Genomic DNA, 18,305 nt, shown 5'->3' on the forward strand with positions numbered 1-18,305 from the left:
CTCACATTCCCTCAGACATTGGCTCATCCGTGCTGGCACCTAAGCCGCACCCTAACCGCTGCCCAAATGCAGTGCAAGCTTAAAGATTTACACTGTGAGTTACTATCTTGTTAGAAGAGAAGTCTTCAGACCTGGCTAAGGTCTTTGGCACTTCGAAATGGTTTTTCACAGCTTCAAGTTGTATTTTTCCCCTTTTTCTTAGGAAAGGATTTGTGTCTCTGTCTATATAACATAGTGCATCACATCAGCCTTAACATTCTTAATCTGAACCCTTACCTCAAAAGTTGCTGCCTGCTGTTTTTTTTTTTTTTTTGCATTCAATTTAAGGGAGTTAATTTTAAAATGCAGGGCTGGGGTTACACAGTTGGACAGTTTTAACCCTGTTAAACAGTCCAAACACTAAGTTAACTATTTTGCTTGGATCGTTTTATTCTCCCAGAAATGGCGGCCTTGTGACGCCTTTGCAGAGTATTTATGCAGGTGGTTGAATTCTTAAACATTACTGCACTGTGACCAAAGAGCTTCAGATGAATTTAGCCTTGTTATTTGTCCTGTGGTTAGTGTGGTTATTTGCATAAACTTTTACTGTTCCACTCTGTTTTTGAGAGGTTTAAAGTATTGTTGTGCTTGTTTCTGGTGTTTCCATGTTTGCGCTATTGACCAGGCGATGAAAAGCACCAAACCAAATAAGGCGAAGGATTTTGAGTCCCTTTCAATCAGACGTTTGTTAGAAACTGGACGCCACGTAATGGTGGTCCTTGTTTGGCAGCCAAAAACAGAAAAGTGCCAAGTGAGAGGGAACACAATGAGAGTTGGCTGGCTTAATCTCCTGAGTTGTGAGAAAGAACAGTTGAGATGCTAAAGGGACCAAAAGAAGGTGATTTTCTTGGTTAATCCAAGTTAATAAGTCTCATCGTGCTAGTTAGTGCTGGTGTGAACAGTAGTAGCTGTAACCAGGAGTGTTGATGACAGGATGTTACCATAATGTTGATTACTCCTCCTTGAACACATGATATCTGCATTGTGTTATTGTCCTTACAACGTTTTAGGTGTATGCATTGTCCTGCATCGCACAGTGAGCTAGCAAACAAGCAGCTCTGTTGCTGCCCATCCTAGTTAAAGTAAAGAAACCTTTCAAACCCTCCTGCTCCGGTGAAACGCAAAGGAATATGTGGAGCAAATGGCTCTCAACCATTTTGTGCTTATGGTTTAAAGAACAAACCTGAGCCAGCACTTTCTCCAGCGAAACAAGCTGTCAACAAAGGCGGCATTGTGCTCGCTGTACGCAACAGTCGTGCTAACCTTTGACAAATGCCATCTTGTTACTTTAATCACATCTGAATGCTCCCGTATGGTCGAAATTATCCAATCAATTCATCACAGCCACCCAATCTCTGGCCTGACATTTTTTTTCTTTGGGCCAGAAGCTGGAAAGAGGGGAAAATTAGAGGGAATGTTTTAATGGAGAGGGTCATGGTTAACCAAAGGGAAGAGCTATAAACACAATACTGAATTCAGAGTAGCCAACAACAGTTTCTGCTGCATCAAGGATCAAATATGAAACTGGTCAAACCCCAGTTTAAAGGGTTCAGAGTGATTTAGAGGGGTCTGTTACTACCACCACTACTCATCCTCGTCTCCTTTGTTTTCCTCGGGCTTCTTCTTCTCTTTCTTTTTTTTTCTTCAGTTCTTATAATAAAATTTATTTATTGCAAAGGAGCCATATGTAGAGTTTAGATTCCAGGAAAAGTACATGCAGTGAAAAACACAAGCAGAACAAGGTGATGCATAAATTCAGCATATGAATAAAGAGCCTTGGTGGATTTTCTCAGCGGCCCTGTAGCCAAAATATCTTTTTAAGCTCCATATTTTGAATTACATTTACAGGATAATGAAGCAGATTTCAAGGCTTGTTCTACTCGCTGTAAAGGGTTTTGGATAAAACTTAAACTTTGGTGGTGAAGCTTGAAGAACATTACAAAACTCTGTTTTGTTGTTAATCCAAACAGCACAATAAATCTGAAAGCATTCCAGCTGGACAAATCACACAAGTCCTTGTCAAACATCCATTAAAAAGCCAAGCTTGGATGTGGACACGGAGAACATGGAAAGAACACAATACAGTGGGGGAATTTGTGGTTTTGATAGATTTTTCACGAGTACAAACCTGCTGCAATCACATAATTAAATGGCCACAATGAATAAATCTCTGGCCTCAAAGAAAGTTGTATGGTGATGACGATGATGGGGTAGAGGTAGATTTTTCTATCTATCAATATGTGCACACTCAGAACAAAGCAAGCAAAATCTCAATTATAGTTTATACTTTTTGGGGGCACATGTTGATTTTTGATGGTGTAAAAATACAGAAGTGATTATTTTGAGCTTTTTCTGGTTGGTTTGACAAAAAAATATTTTTGTTTCAGCTAAACTGCATCAGAGCTGCTAGCAGCACCATTACATAGACAGGGGATTCGTCTGTAGGCTACCAGACCTCTGTGTGTGTGTCTGTGTGTGTTTAGTTGCTGTGATTGTAACCAGCTGTGCTGTCGACTGGTGGCCTCACTCGTCTCCTCTGCAGATTCCACTGCAAGCGCGTGCAGAAACACACACACACACACACACACACACACACCACCAGAGCTACTACCCGATTTCTAAACAAGGGATCTGGGCCAAAAGACTCCGCTTCACACACACATGCACACATACATTCTTTAACTCAGAAATCTCTGACTCGTCTGTACCCCACGGTCCTTCTTTCAAACACACTGACATTCAGTTTTCTATCACATGCTGTTCTTTTTTTCTCTGTCCCCCATCCCATCAACAATTTTCTGTGACCTCCCGCTCATTTCTCTCTATACACACACACACACACACACACACACACACACACACACACACACACACACACACACACACACACACACACAATCTGCAGGGGAGTTCATCCAATCAGGAACTCTTTATTCTAACCAGGAATGTTTTCGTGTCCCATGTGCTATAAACATAAATAGGACGATGTCATGTGATGGCAGCAGATCCCCATACAGTTTATTTTTCTGTTTACACACAGAAAACTCTGATTGTTGATTGGTTGGAATGAGAAGTTTGACCGAAAATAACAGATCAGGTCCTGAAAGCATTTGAACAATTGCTGGTATATGTGCTCTTTGTGCCTGATCACATGGTCATGGGAACATGGATATAAAGATGAAAGTTTGGACCTTCTTACATGAAAGCTTACATAATACTTTCATACACAACTCTTCATCTTCTGGCCACAGGCTCCAAGGCTCGTTGGATCTGCAGCTACTTTTTAAACTATACAACAAAAGTTTTTTTTTTTAAAAAAAACAAAAATAGAAATGGGTATAAGGAGATGAGACTATCCTCCCCCAGAAATCTTCTTTTATAAGAATCAGAGCACTTTAACCTAAGTGGCTGTAGTTTGCTTTTCTTCATTTTCTATCTTAAAGACACTATGATGTTATGGTGCTCATCCTGAACAGGGCCACAAGTTTGGTTTAGTGTATGTACAAAAATTCAGACTTCAGACTGCTCTAAAATCCTGGTTTCCTAAAGTTGGGCTATATCATCTCAAACCAACCCACTTGGTGTTTAAAATCCTAAGTTTGTGAGGGGCAACCAATCAGACGAGAGGGAGACTTTAAAGGGAGAAGAGCTAAAAGGGTTCATTTCAGTCTGTGGATGAACTGTGGGTCTGCACTGATGCTCAATGTAAGATGCACACATTAGCAAAATTGGTTAGAGGTTTGGAGACGCTGTCTGTTCTGGAGGGGACGATCTGCAGAAAGGGCATTGAAGAACGTTCCTGCAGACCCGAGGAATCCTTGATCATATGAGAATCTGAGAAATCTAAAATATGTTTGTCTGTTAGACTCCCTTCTTTTGGTTTTGAAAAACAGTTTATTTTGACATGCAGACAAAAACAGTCCTTGCAGTGCATGTGAAGAGTTAAGAGAACTAAATATAATGGATCTAATAAAAGAGGCAACTGAGTTTCAAGCAACATTCAGCTCAGATGTCTTAGTGGTGACACTGAGGCTAAGCTACAGCATGTTTGTTCTTTAACATTTTGGGTTATAATAGAAGCAGTGTTTTCTGCCCTAACCGTAACCCCAACCCCGCCTATAGAACTATTAACTGTAACCACAGGGGTGGGAGCAAATGGCCTTTGTAATCAATCAGAATCGAGATGACAGCAGATGGATCATCAGGTAGAGCGGCACAAAAATGCTTCTTCATAGTTCAGAGAGGATACCTGAGAAACAGCTACTAAATCACTCTTCTTCCTCGTAATAGGTTTGATCATAGGCTCTGCCGGCTCAGGCAGATTCAGCACAGAGCAAAATCCGTCTCATCGCTCGCTTCGGTTATTTTGACAAGTCTGCATGTCTGCTGCCGGCCCGCTGACAGACTGCAACAGGCAGCTGCTGCTCCGCTTTCACAAGCTCTTGACTCATAGCTGTGAGGATAAACGGGGGAGGAAGAAGTCCAGAATGTGTAGAAAGTCTGTACTGACAATGAGATCGACTGCTCAAAACCAGATTACAGATGGACCAACTTCTAATGGTCTCATTTGATTATCTGAAGTACTTGCAAACAAAGAAGCTATGGGTGGAATGTGGCTTTATAGCAGTAGAAAGGCTGGTTTGGTGTTTTGAAATCCCGCTTTGGGGTCATGTCTTAATATCTGAAAAAATCTGGATGATGCAAGCTCAGAGAAGGGAGGAATCGAAAATGACTGTTTATGTGGAATTTTCCTTTCAGATCAATAGTTTAGCTGGGTTGGATTATGTTTCACTCGTTTTCCCTCTGTACATATCTGCTGGGTTTGGGATTAAGCCACACACACAAATTCCTTCGGAGACTCTGAAATACAAACCCAGTTTAGTCCTTTTTACATTTTTAGAGATTTCAGCCAAAGCTGAAGAGTTGTGATTACTGTCAGATGTGAGGAAACGTCCAGCGTTATACATGCATACATGTCTATGAATAACATGTGCTGATCTCACTTCCTTTAAATCCTGATTTTGGTTTATTTATTTATTTTTTTTAAATGTTAGCAAAGACAACAACATTAGTGAACGTGGTTTTTTGCTCCATTTTTGTCTTCTTTTTTTTTTTGGTTTGCTAGTTACTTTGTGGCTGAAGTTCGTCCACCCATCTGTTATTTGTTGAGTTATCTTGAAGAGCGAGAAACAGATTTGTCTGGAATCTGGTGTACAGATTACTCCTGGCTTGGTTGATTAGATCTTTCTTTCAGGCTCATATCTCTGACTTATCGTTTTAGCTTCATTAAGATGTGGTTTTGGGCAAACAATCTCGAGTCTAACCACTACTCCTGCGGTGTGGTTTAAACTTACATAGCCCATTTATGCAAAATTAGGTAAAGTGTTTAATTTCTAGTTAGAAAGTTTAATGAGCAGTGCACTGACACGATTGATTCATGAACATTAATGAGACTGATGAACACTTATATGTCGAGTTAGAACTCGGTGGTGTGACTTTGTGTCTTTGAGCAATCACAGGACCTCCGTACAGAAACAACCAGGCCACAAGCTGGACTACATAGCACCTTGCAGCTGTGCAGCAAACTAAAGCAGCTTAAGGAGTCAACTTTTTTTTTTTATCATATTTGCTAATTGAATGTGAAGAATCTGCTGAATCGGCAGATGTCAGTTAATGTGGGCTGGATTTAGCTTAGCTTATCTGAAACTCATTTGAAACTTGTTATTAGTAACAATAAATCTTTTATAATTCATACAGCTACAAAGATGATGCTAAATGGGGACTGTACACCAAAAACACACAGTTTCAGAAGCAAACCAATAAGGTAACTTTCACTGGTTAAAGTTAAGGTTTCTGGCGCCGGTTAAGCTCACTGCACCCTTTCAAATAAAGCCGTAAAAAGGCAAAAAAAAGGAAAGTTGAGGTGTCTTATTTTTTCAACTAGAAAATTAAAACAACTGTTGTTCTCAATGCATCTAATGGCGTTTGTGCTTTAGAGATATGCAGAAGTTGTTCTTTGTCATTATACACATGTTCAGTTTCATTAGCGACAACCCCAACCACAAATGAAGAAAAAATGCATGCTTGACAATTCAAACTGTTTTCCTTCCAAAAATGTCACACAGGCCACATAAAAGTTGACTAACATGAAGGAGGGAATGTGAAGAGGCAATAACTCTGCAACTGAAATTTAGGATAAGCGTCTCACAGTGCGACTTGCTATTCAAATAGGAATGCAGCATGAAATGATGTGCTGGTTAACATGAAGACAAAACAGACTCAGAGCTTATAGATGGAAGTAAAATGCTTGGGATTCCAAAATCCAGTTGAGTTGTGGTAGCAGAAGCTTTTTGTGTATGATGTATCCTCCAGCTGTTACCATGACCGTGCCAAAGAGGACGTAGCGTGGAGACAAATAACGGAGCAATGACAGCCGTGTTGGCTCTGATTATCATTATACAGCAGACATGCATCCAACTTCCTGCCCAGGTTTATTAGATCCATGTCAGCACAGCAATGAACTTGCAAGCTCCTTAAAGTGAGGTTAAGGTTATGGCTCTACTATCACGTTTCTACAGTGATATTTTTTTTCATTTGTAAGAAAACTTTTTATTCAGCATTATAGCTGAAGCAAAAGCTGCACGTTTCACAAGGTGTTGACAGTTTTGTGTTCCCGGGAACTCGGAAAAACCGCATCGTTTCAAAAATAAATGGGCATCTCCTTTCTTTCACGCATGTGCATCAGCAGCAACATTAAACCTAAACAGCGGATCAAGATGCCTTTAAATGCCAAGTATAACAAATGCAAAGGTATGTGTGTCTTGTGACACAGTAATTCTGCAGAATATTCCCTCCTCGCTCCCCTCGCTCGTACATTTCCTGCCGTCAGTAAGGCAGGTTTGCTGATGCTTTTTCTTCTGATCCTGCAGGGTTTTTTCCCCATCTGGACTTCATTTCCTTCTCTGTGAATTTATCTGGCTCTGTCTCAGAGCCATCTTTTTTTTTTTCTTTTTTTTTTTTGGAAGGTTCTGACGCCCTGCATGCCTTTCTCTGCTCTACAGTTACACCATCATCAGCCACTGACGCCTTTCTATAAACATAAAGGCGCTCCAGCGTCTGTTACTGCTATCTGTCAGGGGGGAAAAGATTAAGCGGAGGTCAGTTTGAGAAGATATCTGCATTTGTCAGCTGTTTTTAGTTCTTGAATAGAAGGAACACAATGTCAAAATGTAACGTGATACTTTTATCCGTAATCCTATTTTGATTATCGGGGACTCTGCACAGATTTGTTGGTTGTAGAACGTTTATAGTTTTTTAGAATTGTTCAAAATATGAATGGGATAATGCACGAAGATTCGTGGTAAAAAATCAACCAACATTGCGATCAATACGCAAAATGTTTATGTAAAAGTCATCCGAACATTATCTGTGTAATGCTTTTTTAAAATCAGCATTTTGGATTTTTGGTGAAAAATTAGGGGCAGTGCTGCCGAGCTATGCAGCTGTAGGTGTGAACTGTCTGCTAGTCACAGAACTGGGCGTCTCCAACATGCCTGTGCCTTTTGTAGCCTTTTTAATTACATTATCTTACAAATGAATGTCACCTGCTTTGAGGTAAAACCCATCCACGCAGTCTATGTTCTAGTTTTAATGAGTGGTTCGTTAATCCATTAATTAGCACTGATTAGCAGGTATGTGATCTGTGCAGAGACCCATACAGCTAATGTAGCTTGCTAGTGTTAGCCTATCATCTCTACACTGAGTCTGCAAAAAGAGCAGAGAAAAGAAAATGTTAATCTTATAAACTTTTATACTGGGGCTGCTGCTGCTTTCTTTGGGATTTGGGGAAAGCAGTGTTTCAGAACAGAAGCAGCTGATTTAATCATATTTTTTAAAGAAGCCATTATTTCTCTGGAACACGCTGAATAAAGAGCAGATTAAGATGTATTATTGTTTGTGTAACTGAAAAATGTTTCATTGGAATCCACTGTAATGCAATACATTTGAGAGAAGTCAGTTTTATTTATATAGGCCAATATTCCAAACAGCTGATTTTCCCCTGGGTTTCTCTTGCACACACACACACACACACACACACACACACACACACACACACACACACACACACACACACACACACACACACACACACACACACACACAGTACAAGAAAGGGAAGAAACCTCCAAAGGAGCAACAGAAGAGGAATTCCTGGACAGAGCATGGATCTCGTTTCTTTACACACCTGTGGAGCTTTCATCTTATTTTTCTTGGGTGTCACTTTAAAGCTTATTTCTGCTGCCATGTGTGGGCAGTGGAATAAGCTGACGCAGATGACATTGACATTTATCTTGTTTCAATATTCACTGTGCTCTTAGCTTTTATTGGGTCTCTGCCAACTCATTAAAACGTTTGGCTTTCTTTATTGAAAATGTTTCACTTTGACTGCATCTTGTCGAGTGCAGAGCAGTTTTTGAACTTTAGGCTTAACTGGAAACTTTTTCCTGCTGCCCCAATGAGGCTGATGACAGAAATGAAAATGAACCTGACCAGAGAAAGAGCCAGAACATGCTTAAATACTACATTATACTTTTCTTTTTACCCAGTATTAGTATAAAACATAGATTGTTGGAGATTTAATAATGAGTGCTGCCCAAATACAAATGTTTCATTTACAAATGATGCATGCTCGACCATCCAGGTAAGGAAATCCCAAAAAGTTGATTGTGTTCATCTGGGCGTCGCGTTTTCAGTCGGAGAAATGTTTCGTCACTCATCCAGGTGACTTCTTCTGACTGAACAGACTCAACTTTTTGAGCCATCACGGTGTTAAAAAACTTTGCTTTCACTGCTATGAGTCCCACAGGTTAAGCACTTCAAACAAACACTGTAAAAAGTGGCTATCGCATTACTCGGGTCACCTCAGTGGGATGACTGCAAGTATTCGACACCACACATGCAGGATGAGGGGCCGCAGTTAATCACATCAGCCAGCAGGGCGGGCTTCTGATGAGAGTCACAGCTGGGGTGCTGCCAGGGAGACTGTTACCACGACGGACCAACAGGGGGATGTAATTGGGTCCAAATGTTTGTAATTCATCGAGTTAAGGGCAGGCACAAATTTTCCCTAAGGCTGTTTTATTATTTATTTTTTCTCTAACTTGAAGCAGCGCTAACTGTTTTATGTGAACTTTGCCCTTTAGACTCGTGCTTAAATATTACTTTCCTTGTCATGTTTTTTTTTTTTTTTTTTTTTAAGAAAGGGTTTGAAGGTTTTTTGTGGGGTTTTTTTTGTCCACTGGTCGGTTTTACAGACGATCAGATGTCATTTTACTCGACAGATTAAGGTTTCTGAACCAAATAGAAACGCAAAAAAGACCATTATAAAGTTTTAGTTTGAAAAGTCATGTTTTTAAAGCCTGGGGTTTTATTATCATGGCTTTTAGAAACTAGACACTACAAGTGAGGGACAGATCTTACTGAGAAGGTACAGGCAGGATGACCTGTAGCCATATATGCTAAAGGTCACATGTGAATCACAAGACAGCACTACCCTGAGGTATACGGAGCTCTATTGCCATAGATGGTGACCATAATTTGGAAAAAAAATCAGGCTGTGCTTAATAAGACTTGAAACAAGAGATTGAGACGTGAAAATATTCAGGCGAATGTCTACTGGACTGTTACAGCATCTGTGCTTCCTGCTTCCTGCTGCTTTTTGCACTTATAAGAATCACTCCTCATGACTCCTGTAAGTTGCGAGGAGCTTAGAAAGGATGCAAGTTTAAGGCACGTCCTTGAGTTTTTTCTTAAGTTTGGCAATTTTTACTTGCATCTATAGCTACAAATGATATTCTGTGTAACATGGTATTTGACTTGAAGGTGACTGGATGTCTTTCTTAGGATCAAAAGATCTTAATAAATTCTCTAAAACATGACAATTTCCTATGGAGGTGTGTAAATACTGATATTATGGACAAAGGTTATGGGACAGATAAGAGGATTATTTATTTTCCTTTCTGGGGCAAATAAGATCATCATAAAAACTGCTGACAAATATAAAAAATATTTTCCCCGTGCACCTTTAAACTGTGTCAGAGTGGACAGCAGGGAAAAACTGACAAAAGATACACGGAAATATTGAGCTCATTGTAGCTGGTGCCGTGTTCACCTTACTGTATAGCGTATTGTATACAAGTAAGACTTACGATGTGTTGGACTGTTCCAGCTGTCAGAAGGTGCAAAAGTCCGAATCACAGTGTTTCTCCATCTACTTTCTCCACATACTGTGAATATAAAAATCCCAAACAATACATGACACTACATAAGCATCTGTAAAGAGGTTTACAGGATGGTCTGATCGATGCATGTGAGCCTCAGAGCCAGAGATTAGATTAGCTGTAAACTGTTTACACTGCAGGCGGAAGAAGGACTTCTCTGCTTTTATGTGTAGAAACTGATTCCTTCACCTGAGCAGAGCGCTGCCACATTGTAATAACACTCAGACCTTTATGATCCACTCTATATTATTATGACATACCATCCCTGTACTGTGCTGATTTGCACAGGCAGGATAGCCCAGACCCGGCATTTGTCATGTAAATGTCATCTCAACGTTCATTCAAATGTTTTTGCATCCGGGCCAAATGTAGGTCAGTGAGTCAGTAGGATCTTTGAATAGAAAGATTAATAGGAGGAGCTTAATGAGCAGTGCAGGTGATAAAGATGTTTGTATAGGAAGAGGAGGAGTACAGTGAGTGTGGACTCCTAGCAGACCTCTTCATCACCTTGTTCTTCTGTTATCTTGTCCAGTTATTGTGAAGCAGTGTTTAAGAACATCTCGCCTCTGTTGTTTGGGTTATATCTTATGTCTAGCCAGGAAGGAGTGATAGGTCCAAAAGTATAAAAAGATTGGTTTATGGTTTTGATAGTTTGAAAGGTCTTTTTTAGTTCAAGGTTATTCATGTAGCATCAAATCACAACAAAAGTTCTTTTAAGATAATGTGTACTGTAAGGAAAAAAGCCCGATAGTGTTTGAAAGAGACCCCCAACAAACAGATGATTGCTTAGGCAACAGCAGGAAGGAAAAACTCCCTTTTAACAGGAAGGAACTTGGCAGAATCATATTTGTACTTTTTTCCACATGGTCAGCTTAATTTTTTTTTCTTTTTGTTGCCTGTCCCATTTGGCTCTTTTGCCATCAGAGTTATTGTCTAAAGGCAAAGAAAGATGCCCACGGATTTACTTTACCAAATGGACCATCCCAGCCTTGCCGTAATGGTCTATTTGATTCACCTTTTATTGTTTATTTTATTTCATTTTCACTTGCTAAATATGGGACAGATTTGACTGGGGAAAAGAAAGGGGAGAAAGAAAGAGGGAAAGAAAAACAGCGGGGAAGAGGAACGGTGATAAAGGGCAAAAAACAAAAACCAATAAAATAAGCAGACAAAAAATACATCTATCAATCACCTGGATCAGCTTAATTTCTTGCTGTAAATCGACAAGCCCGTTGCCTTTGCTTGTGTTGCATGGGTGTAATCAGACATTACAGGGGCTTTGTAGAATTAGAGATCAAATGGTCTTTCTCACATACACGTCAGTCTGGCAATGTCTAGAACAGTTCAGTGCTGCAATGTATGTGTGAGCTTCAGGGAGTGTTAGGTATTCATTTCAGTTGACGTGTTTTTTCAAGCAGTACTATGGACAATCAGAATTTTAACAGATTTTTTTTTTAACTATTGGTACATGGTCGTCTAACCTGGTGCCAGAAGACACTCCCACAGGTTTAACTCTTCTCTCAGATCTGTTGGGAGTGGTGATCCCATTCAAATGAATGAAAAAGCCAAAGAGTTTCACAGACTCCTGAAGTCTGTATGATCGTAACCTAATGCCACTGTATCTACAGCACTGCTCCTACAACCATCAGCTCACTTCCTGTGGTGCAAGCATGTTAGCTGACGCTTTTTAAAACATTTAATGACTGAACTACATCTTTTAGCTCTAACCAACGGTTTGGTGTTTTCTCGTATCAACTGTTTGTTGAGGTTGGTCATGACTTGGTCTTTGGAAAATTAAAAAACTGGAAGAGAGAAGCTGTTTTCTTCATTCCTGAGAAACCCTCTGTAAATATTTCCTTTCAGCTTGGATGCTCAGAGTCTTTAGTGTCCGACAGCAACAGACTGCTCATCAGAAACTGCATTTCCAGTGTGATGTTATTGTTGGTATTCTTTCCACGCTCTATACATCGGTATGCCTATTAACCTAATTATGCCTATTATGGTTGTAATTTGAGTTCCACTCCACTTCTGAGCTCTGCGCACGGTTTCACCTCAGGCTGGTTATAAACACACGTTTTTTTTCTGCTTGTCCAGAGCCAATAGTGTTTTGAGGCTTTTTTTCCCCTGATCGACCCCTTTATTGAGGAAAAAGGGCTTTCTGTTTGTAATATGTATGTGCTTCTATGTCCTCTTGGTGCTCTTCTCTAATCTGATTAAAAAGTTTGACTAACTGTATTAAAGGAAATAAAAAAAATACAGCAAGAAAACAGGCTTTAATAAATCAAGATGAAGGAACAGAGCAAATGTCAGACTGGTATGAAGACCGTGACTGACAGAAAACCGACGGTCCTGTTTGTTTTCACATGCTGTTGTCTGTCAGTGGGAACCAGGCGAGATTAACAGGATAGAAGACAGTCGAGCCGTGTAACTGCAGAGGACGTAGATGCTCTGTGGATCGAAATGTCCCACTCTCTTTCTCCTAAATGCAATTCTTTTCCTCCTCCAGGCAACAGACTCTCAGAAGCTAATGTGTGTGTTATGGGAACACTGTGCACTGCTGTAATGAGATTTTCACTTTACATCCAAGTTGCGCCGGCAGAAATGTTGTCGTTAATTTTGATAGTGTGATCAAAAATGTTATCTTTGTCCGTGTTTGCAGAGATTAGAGGGAAAAGTGTGAGGTTTATTATTACTGTACCTTTTAAGTAGAAAATGAGTGGGGATTTCCCCTGTGAAACCTGCCACAAAGAAATATGAGCAGCGAGGGAGCTGCTAACTACTGCTGCTTTCACCTCACTGCAGATTGTCTGTGTGGCTCTTTTCTCGGCAAAAGTGGTTGTTGAGTCGCAGCAGGTAATTTACCTGCAACTCTTGTGCCTGTTAGAAAATGTGTTACTTTTATTATTGACCAAACTTTTGTTTTCTCAGATGATTCTGTTGTTTGAATGAATGTTCATGGTAAGTCAGACTAGTCACATTACATTTGTAGGCCAGATAAGCAGTCAGTCCATTAAAACGGTAATTCACAGATTAACCTGGTGTTAAGGATCAGCTTCACTATTGTTAATAGATGTTTAAAGCCATATTTGAGAAGTCTTAAATTTAAAAAAGTGCTCTAGAAATCCCTTTTGGTTTCCAGAACAGCAGCAGACAGAGACAGTAAGGGTAAAGCTGGTATATTTCATAGAGCACTTAGCAAACTTAACTTTCCTTCAGGAATTCAGAGACATAAAAATGAAATAAATAAAGAGAGGTGAGGTTTAAAAGATCGCCACATTACATGTAGCGATTGTGTTTAGCTCGATGTTTATGTGGCTGTAAATTGTTTGGATTGTGTTTTTGTTTTGTTTTTTCTTCCTGGTTTAAAAACCACATTTTGCATCAGATTGCGAGCATGTGCTGATTGATGATCGCTGACTGATTGTGAAACCAATATTTTTATGACTGCTGCTGAAATTACACAGTGGCATGTCCCGATGAGTTAACATGTGTCAGGATCATACACTGTATATAAAAGATGGACGCTGATGTCACACACTTGTTTGTGAAGTCCCGTTTGGAAGCGATAAGTTAACCATTTTGGTTGTTGCTGCCTGGGACTTTTGAAACTCGAGCAGTCATATCTGAACCAGAGTGTGGAGTGCTCAGTTACAAGCCACAGGCTAGATTACTTGTCAGGTAATTCCACTAAAACAGGTAACATCAACACCACAGACAAGATCAAACAGTCCATTTCAGTGACTCTTATTAGCTGAGGTGAAGCAGCTAGCACCCACAGTTAGCACCTCTCAGTCAAAGCTGACTATGAGTAGTACCAGGCTGGAAACGTGTGTGCTTGTGTTGTAAATGTAGGCATTTGAAAAGTATTTGCGCATGTTTCTTAGGGGTTTTCTCACAAAAGAAGCTTGTTTGGGGTAAACCAACAATGGTAGCATTTCCAAAGTGAATGACCTTTACTGTTCCAGTATTTTTGTTTTAGTGGAAAGACCAATTAAGGATTTAGTTTTCTTCTATGCGGGATGGAAAGCTTCTCTCTGTGGTTACTAGACCTTTTAGAACATACAGGTTTTGACAGTGTTACTATTTTTATGCTGAAGTGGATGTGAAAAATCAGCTTAATGCTTCTCTACCCTTTGCAAATGCTCAGACCTTCACGGTTGAGGACGAGCATTTCTGACAGCATTACCTCTTTTCCTGCCCAGTTCGAGTAACTGTGAGAATCCGGTTAATTCTGCTGTAACCGTTGCAACTTTTCAAACCGAGGCCAGCAATAGGAATATCCAGATGTTTTCTCACAGATGCACGCTGATGTGCTGCCTTTTTTTTTTCTTCCCAAGCCTGCCTAGTTATCCATCAGTCACCACCACATCACTGAAGCTTCAGCCAAGTTTTCTTCTGGCTTCACGAGCTTCTATTTCAGCAGCTTGGTTTGTTTTGCTTTGAACTTTGAAATCTGAAACTAATTTGGAAAATCTTGAGTCTGCTTCTCAGCAGTGAAAATAAAAGCAAAAGGTCAAACGTGCTGAATGCCGTGCTGCTGGGCTTTTTGACAGCCTGAGTGGAAGCTGTAAAAGAGTGTTCATCACTAAGGTCACATGTTTGGCTGCTTGATGTTTGCTGCTGTCCACCCTCCTGGGAACCTAATAAGGGTTTTACGACTCTGTGTTTCTGTCTGAGAAATTGGATTTAAGTGCAGCCTTTGGCCTCTCTGTGCTTCCACCTGAGCAGTGACGGGCAGCAGAGATGATTTGCTCCGATCTTTGCTCAGTAGATGGCGAGTAACGACATGCAGGTCAAGAGAGTTATCATTAGAGAAGAATGGATGCTGTGCAAATGTTCATACTTTGAAATGGCAGTGAGGGGGGGGGGAGCTTCCTCTACAGCACCAATAGCTGGTATCGAATATAATTACCCAGGTTCACTACTTCATGGCTCCTCATGGTGGCACATTTAGTCAAATGAAGATAAAATGAGCAGAACTTTGCTAATTAGCAACACAGAAGATGAAACGGTTGGGGAACAGTGAAGAGAAGGACAGTATGGGCTTATTAATTGAACTGACGCATTAAAAATGTCTGTATTTTAATAAGTACAGTACATTTTCATCGGAGTATGAAGTATTGCAGAATCGTTGAATCTTGTTATCGTGTAATGCATCATGATAGTATTTTTTCATGTTTCTCTTTCACCTTTACTTAAAACATTCAGGTGAAATTTGATTTATTTGCTTTCTGTCTGCGTAATTATTGATAATTTACCTCTTTGATCCACAGACGTACATCGGTTCCATCCTGGCAGCAGTCAACCCTTACCAGCCGCTCCCTGGCCTGTATGACCGACCCGCTGTGGAGATGTACAGTCAGCACCACCTCGGTGAAATCTCCCCGCACATCTTTGCCATCGCCAATGAGTGCTACCGCTCGCTGTGGAAGAGGCTGCAGAACCAGTGTGTCCTGATCAGGTGTGTGATCTGTTTTTGTGAATGTATTTTATTTGTTTTTGAATCTCCAGAAGTTTTAATGGATTTACAAAAACACAGCAAGGAGTTGAAGCAAACTCATGTAAAGTCTAGTGGCTACTAGAGAGCAGAGTGTGAAACGTTGGAGTATTTTAAATATTTCGTTATTGTTTTACAACTTTTGCAGACTTGATGGTTCACATTTAGAATATCAGCACCATTTTTGCCTGAGGTTTTATCAAGCATCCTTATTGGTCCTTTGAATAACCCCCCCACAGAGTACCAAACTCCTTCATCTGGTTTCAAGTCTCCTCAGCGCTTTGGCTGCACCTCTGAGGATCTCTCTCTCTCTCTCTCTCTCTCTCTCTCTCTCTCTCTCTCTCACTCACACTCACACACACACACACACACACACACACACACACACACACACACACACACACGCGCTCTTTCTATCGCCATCCTCTGTCTGCTCCCTTCCGTCCCAACATCCTTCCTCTTTGATTTCAGTTGGACAACTTTCACGTCGACTGTGGCTCCATTGTTCAGTCGACACACACAGACGTTCTCTTCCTACTAAGTTAAAAAGGAGCTATTTTTGTAACTCAGATATGATAATATTTGGCTGCTAATTTAGTGAAGGACGGATACAGGAGTTGTGTCTGAGTTTAAGTGCGTGGGAATTGTTGTTAGTTGTCATCAAGGTATCCTGAGTACGTGGCCATTCAACTTCCTGTTGCAACATTGTATTGTTGGCAGCAAAGTAGTTGTAAAGAGGAGCAAATAAATTAAGAGCACAAAAAGGGTGGTACACTACACAGAGATTATTGAGCCAGAATGGCTCTATCAGCTTTTCCTGTGACAGTTTGCTCATTAGCTGTCGTAGTTAAGAGTTGAGAGCTTAAAATTCTAGTTTCACATTTCTGTTTCTTCCGTTATGAAATGCATGTCATGTTTTCATCTACAAGACAGAGCATATTAAAATGTGTTGAGAGTTGGAAACTGAAATCTCCATATTTCTGAAGACTGTTTAGAGATAGTATCTGAAGCAGAAAGAAATAAACATGGTGCTGGAGAGGTGTCGTGTTCGGAGAGTCTCAGTCTGCTGCTTCAGGCAAAAGTACTGCAGTTTTCTTAGGATTAGCCGGCATTAGTTTACAGCCTTGTTTGGTTCGCTTAATTGGCGTTGGGGATAACGAGGCACACATGTTTCCTTTAAACTTGAACCGGTTTAAGTTTGTGGGGAAAGCAGAAAGTTAAGTAGCTGGGATTTTGTTGTTTGCATTACACATTAATGAAACATTAATTAGCGATTATGTTTAATTCCTTCTGTGTTGCTGATGGTTTAAGTTGCACCTCTATAGTCATCACCATTGAGGGCCTGACCATCTACCACACAAAACATCTCTATGATCCACATCACTCACATGATTTGTCAACCAAAATGTCAAGTGGAAATTTTCACCATGACTCATTTTCACAGCCTTTTCCAAAAGCTGCCACTGTTGCGCCCAAACTTAGAAGGCATGTTGTTCATGTTGGTGTGCTGGGAGGAGATCTCACAAGAAATTGAAATATTGGCAGATGCAGCCTACAGATTCTGTCCGCTCTGAATGTCTTCCCATAAAAATAAAATTTAGCTAAGAATCTCTTAAAGTGTGAGTTGGCTCTTAAATGAGGAGGAAGAGACGGTTCAGTGCTGGCGTCTGCATTGCACTGGTGCTGGTGTCCCATCACCTGGATCATGAGGTAGCATTTCATCTGGCACTCTCTTCAGCTCCACCATGGAGTTATTATCAGTCATTCTATAAATTTAATTTCTATGTCCCAGTAACATAAAGGTTATAATTAAGCTTAATAACTGCAGAGAGACATGAAAAAGATGGTTGCTCCATATAAAAACAGATTTTGGCTTACTTGCTGCAGCACATGTAAACACATCATTTGATCTGTGCCAGTAACCTTGCATGCATTCAAGTTTTTTTTTTTTTATTAAAAACCAATGATGACCATTTTTAATCCTAACTTACAAAATGAATGGGAATACTTCCCTGTGCTTGTGCACGGCATGCAGTCTCACGTGTTCTGTCTGTCGTCTTCTGGTCTGATGATGTATTTGGGATACAGAAATTCTTTTGTCTGGCACGATGTTGGTTAGTGGGAAGAACATGCGCCATGGTGCACAGAGCGAGGCGTAAACACAAACGTTGTAGTGGCACTACAGAAAGTCCTGAGCCACACAATGCTGTCACTTTGTTAACGAGTCGTATCGCTGCTGTGGATCTGCTTTGTGTTTGTCTTCATCACCTTTCGCTTTTCAAGAAAAATCATTTGTTGTTTCTTGTATATTGGACAAAACTGTGGAACATTTTTAACAAAGGGGAACAGAGCTTGTGAAACTTTTTAAATTCACCACAGAAAGTGAAAAGTTGAAAGAAAAATAAAGTCTACAGTTCAGTTGTGTAATTTTTTTCCATGACAGCAAAGCAGCACGTGAAGTCATCCAGGCCAGAGAGGACAGACCGCAG

At 40.3% G+C, this 18,305-nt stretch overlaps 1 protein-coding gene across 1 annotated transcript in view; it reads left to right on the forward strand.

The window, feature by feature from the left end:
* The window catches only part of myo10 (myosin X), a 128,765-nt gene that overhangs the window by 57,292 nt on the left and 53,168 nt on the right, over positions 1-18,305 (forward strand). The window contains exon 4 of the mRNA XM_085388128.1: positions 15,593-15,780. Within this exon, the coding sequence (XP_085244254.1) occupies positions 15,593-15,780 (188 nt within the window). The remainder of the gene's footprint in view (positions 1-15,592; positions 15,781-18,305) is intronic.

The sequence above is a fragment of the Rhamphochromis longiceps genome, linkage group LG18 (genome assembly GCF_057381845.1).
Source record: "Rhamphochromis longiceps isolate RC_006_pf linkage group LG18, R_longiceps_female_GT1.1, whole genome shotgun sequence".
In the NCBI taxonomy this organism is placed as follows: domain Eukaryota; kingdom Metazoa; phylum Chordata; class Actinopteri; order Cichliformes; family Cichlidae; genus Rhamphochromis; species Rhamphochromis longiceps.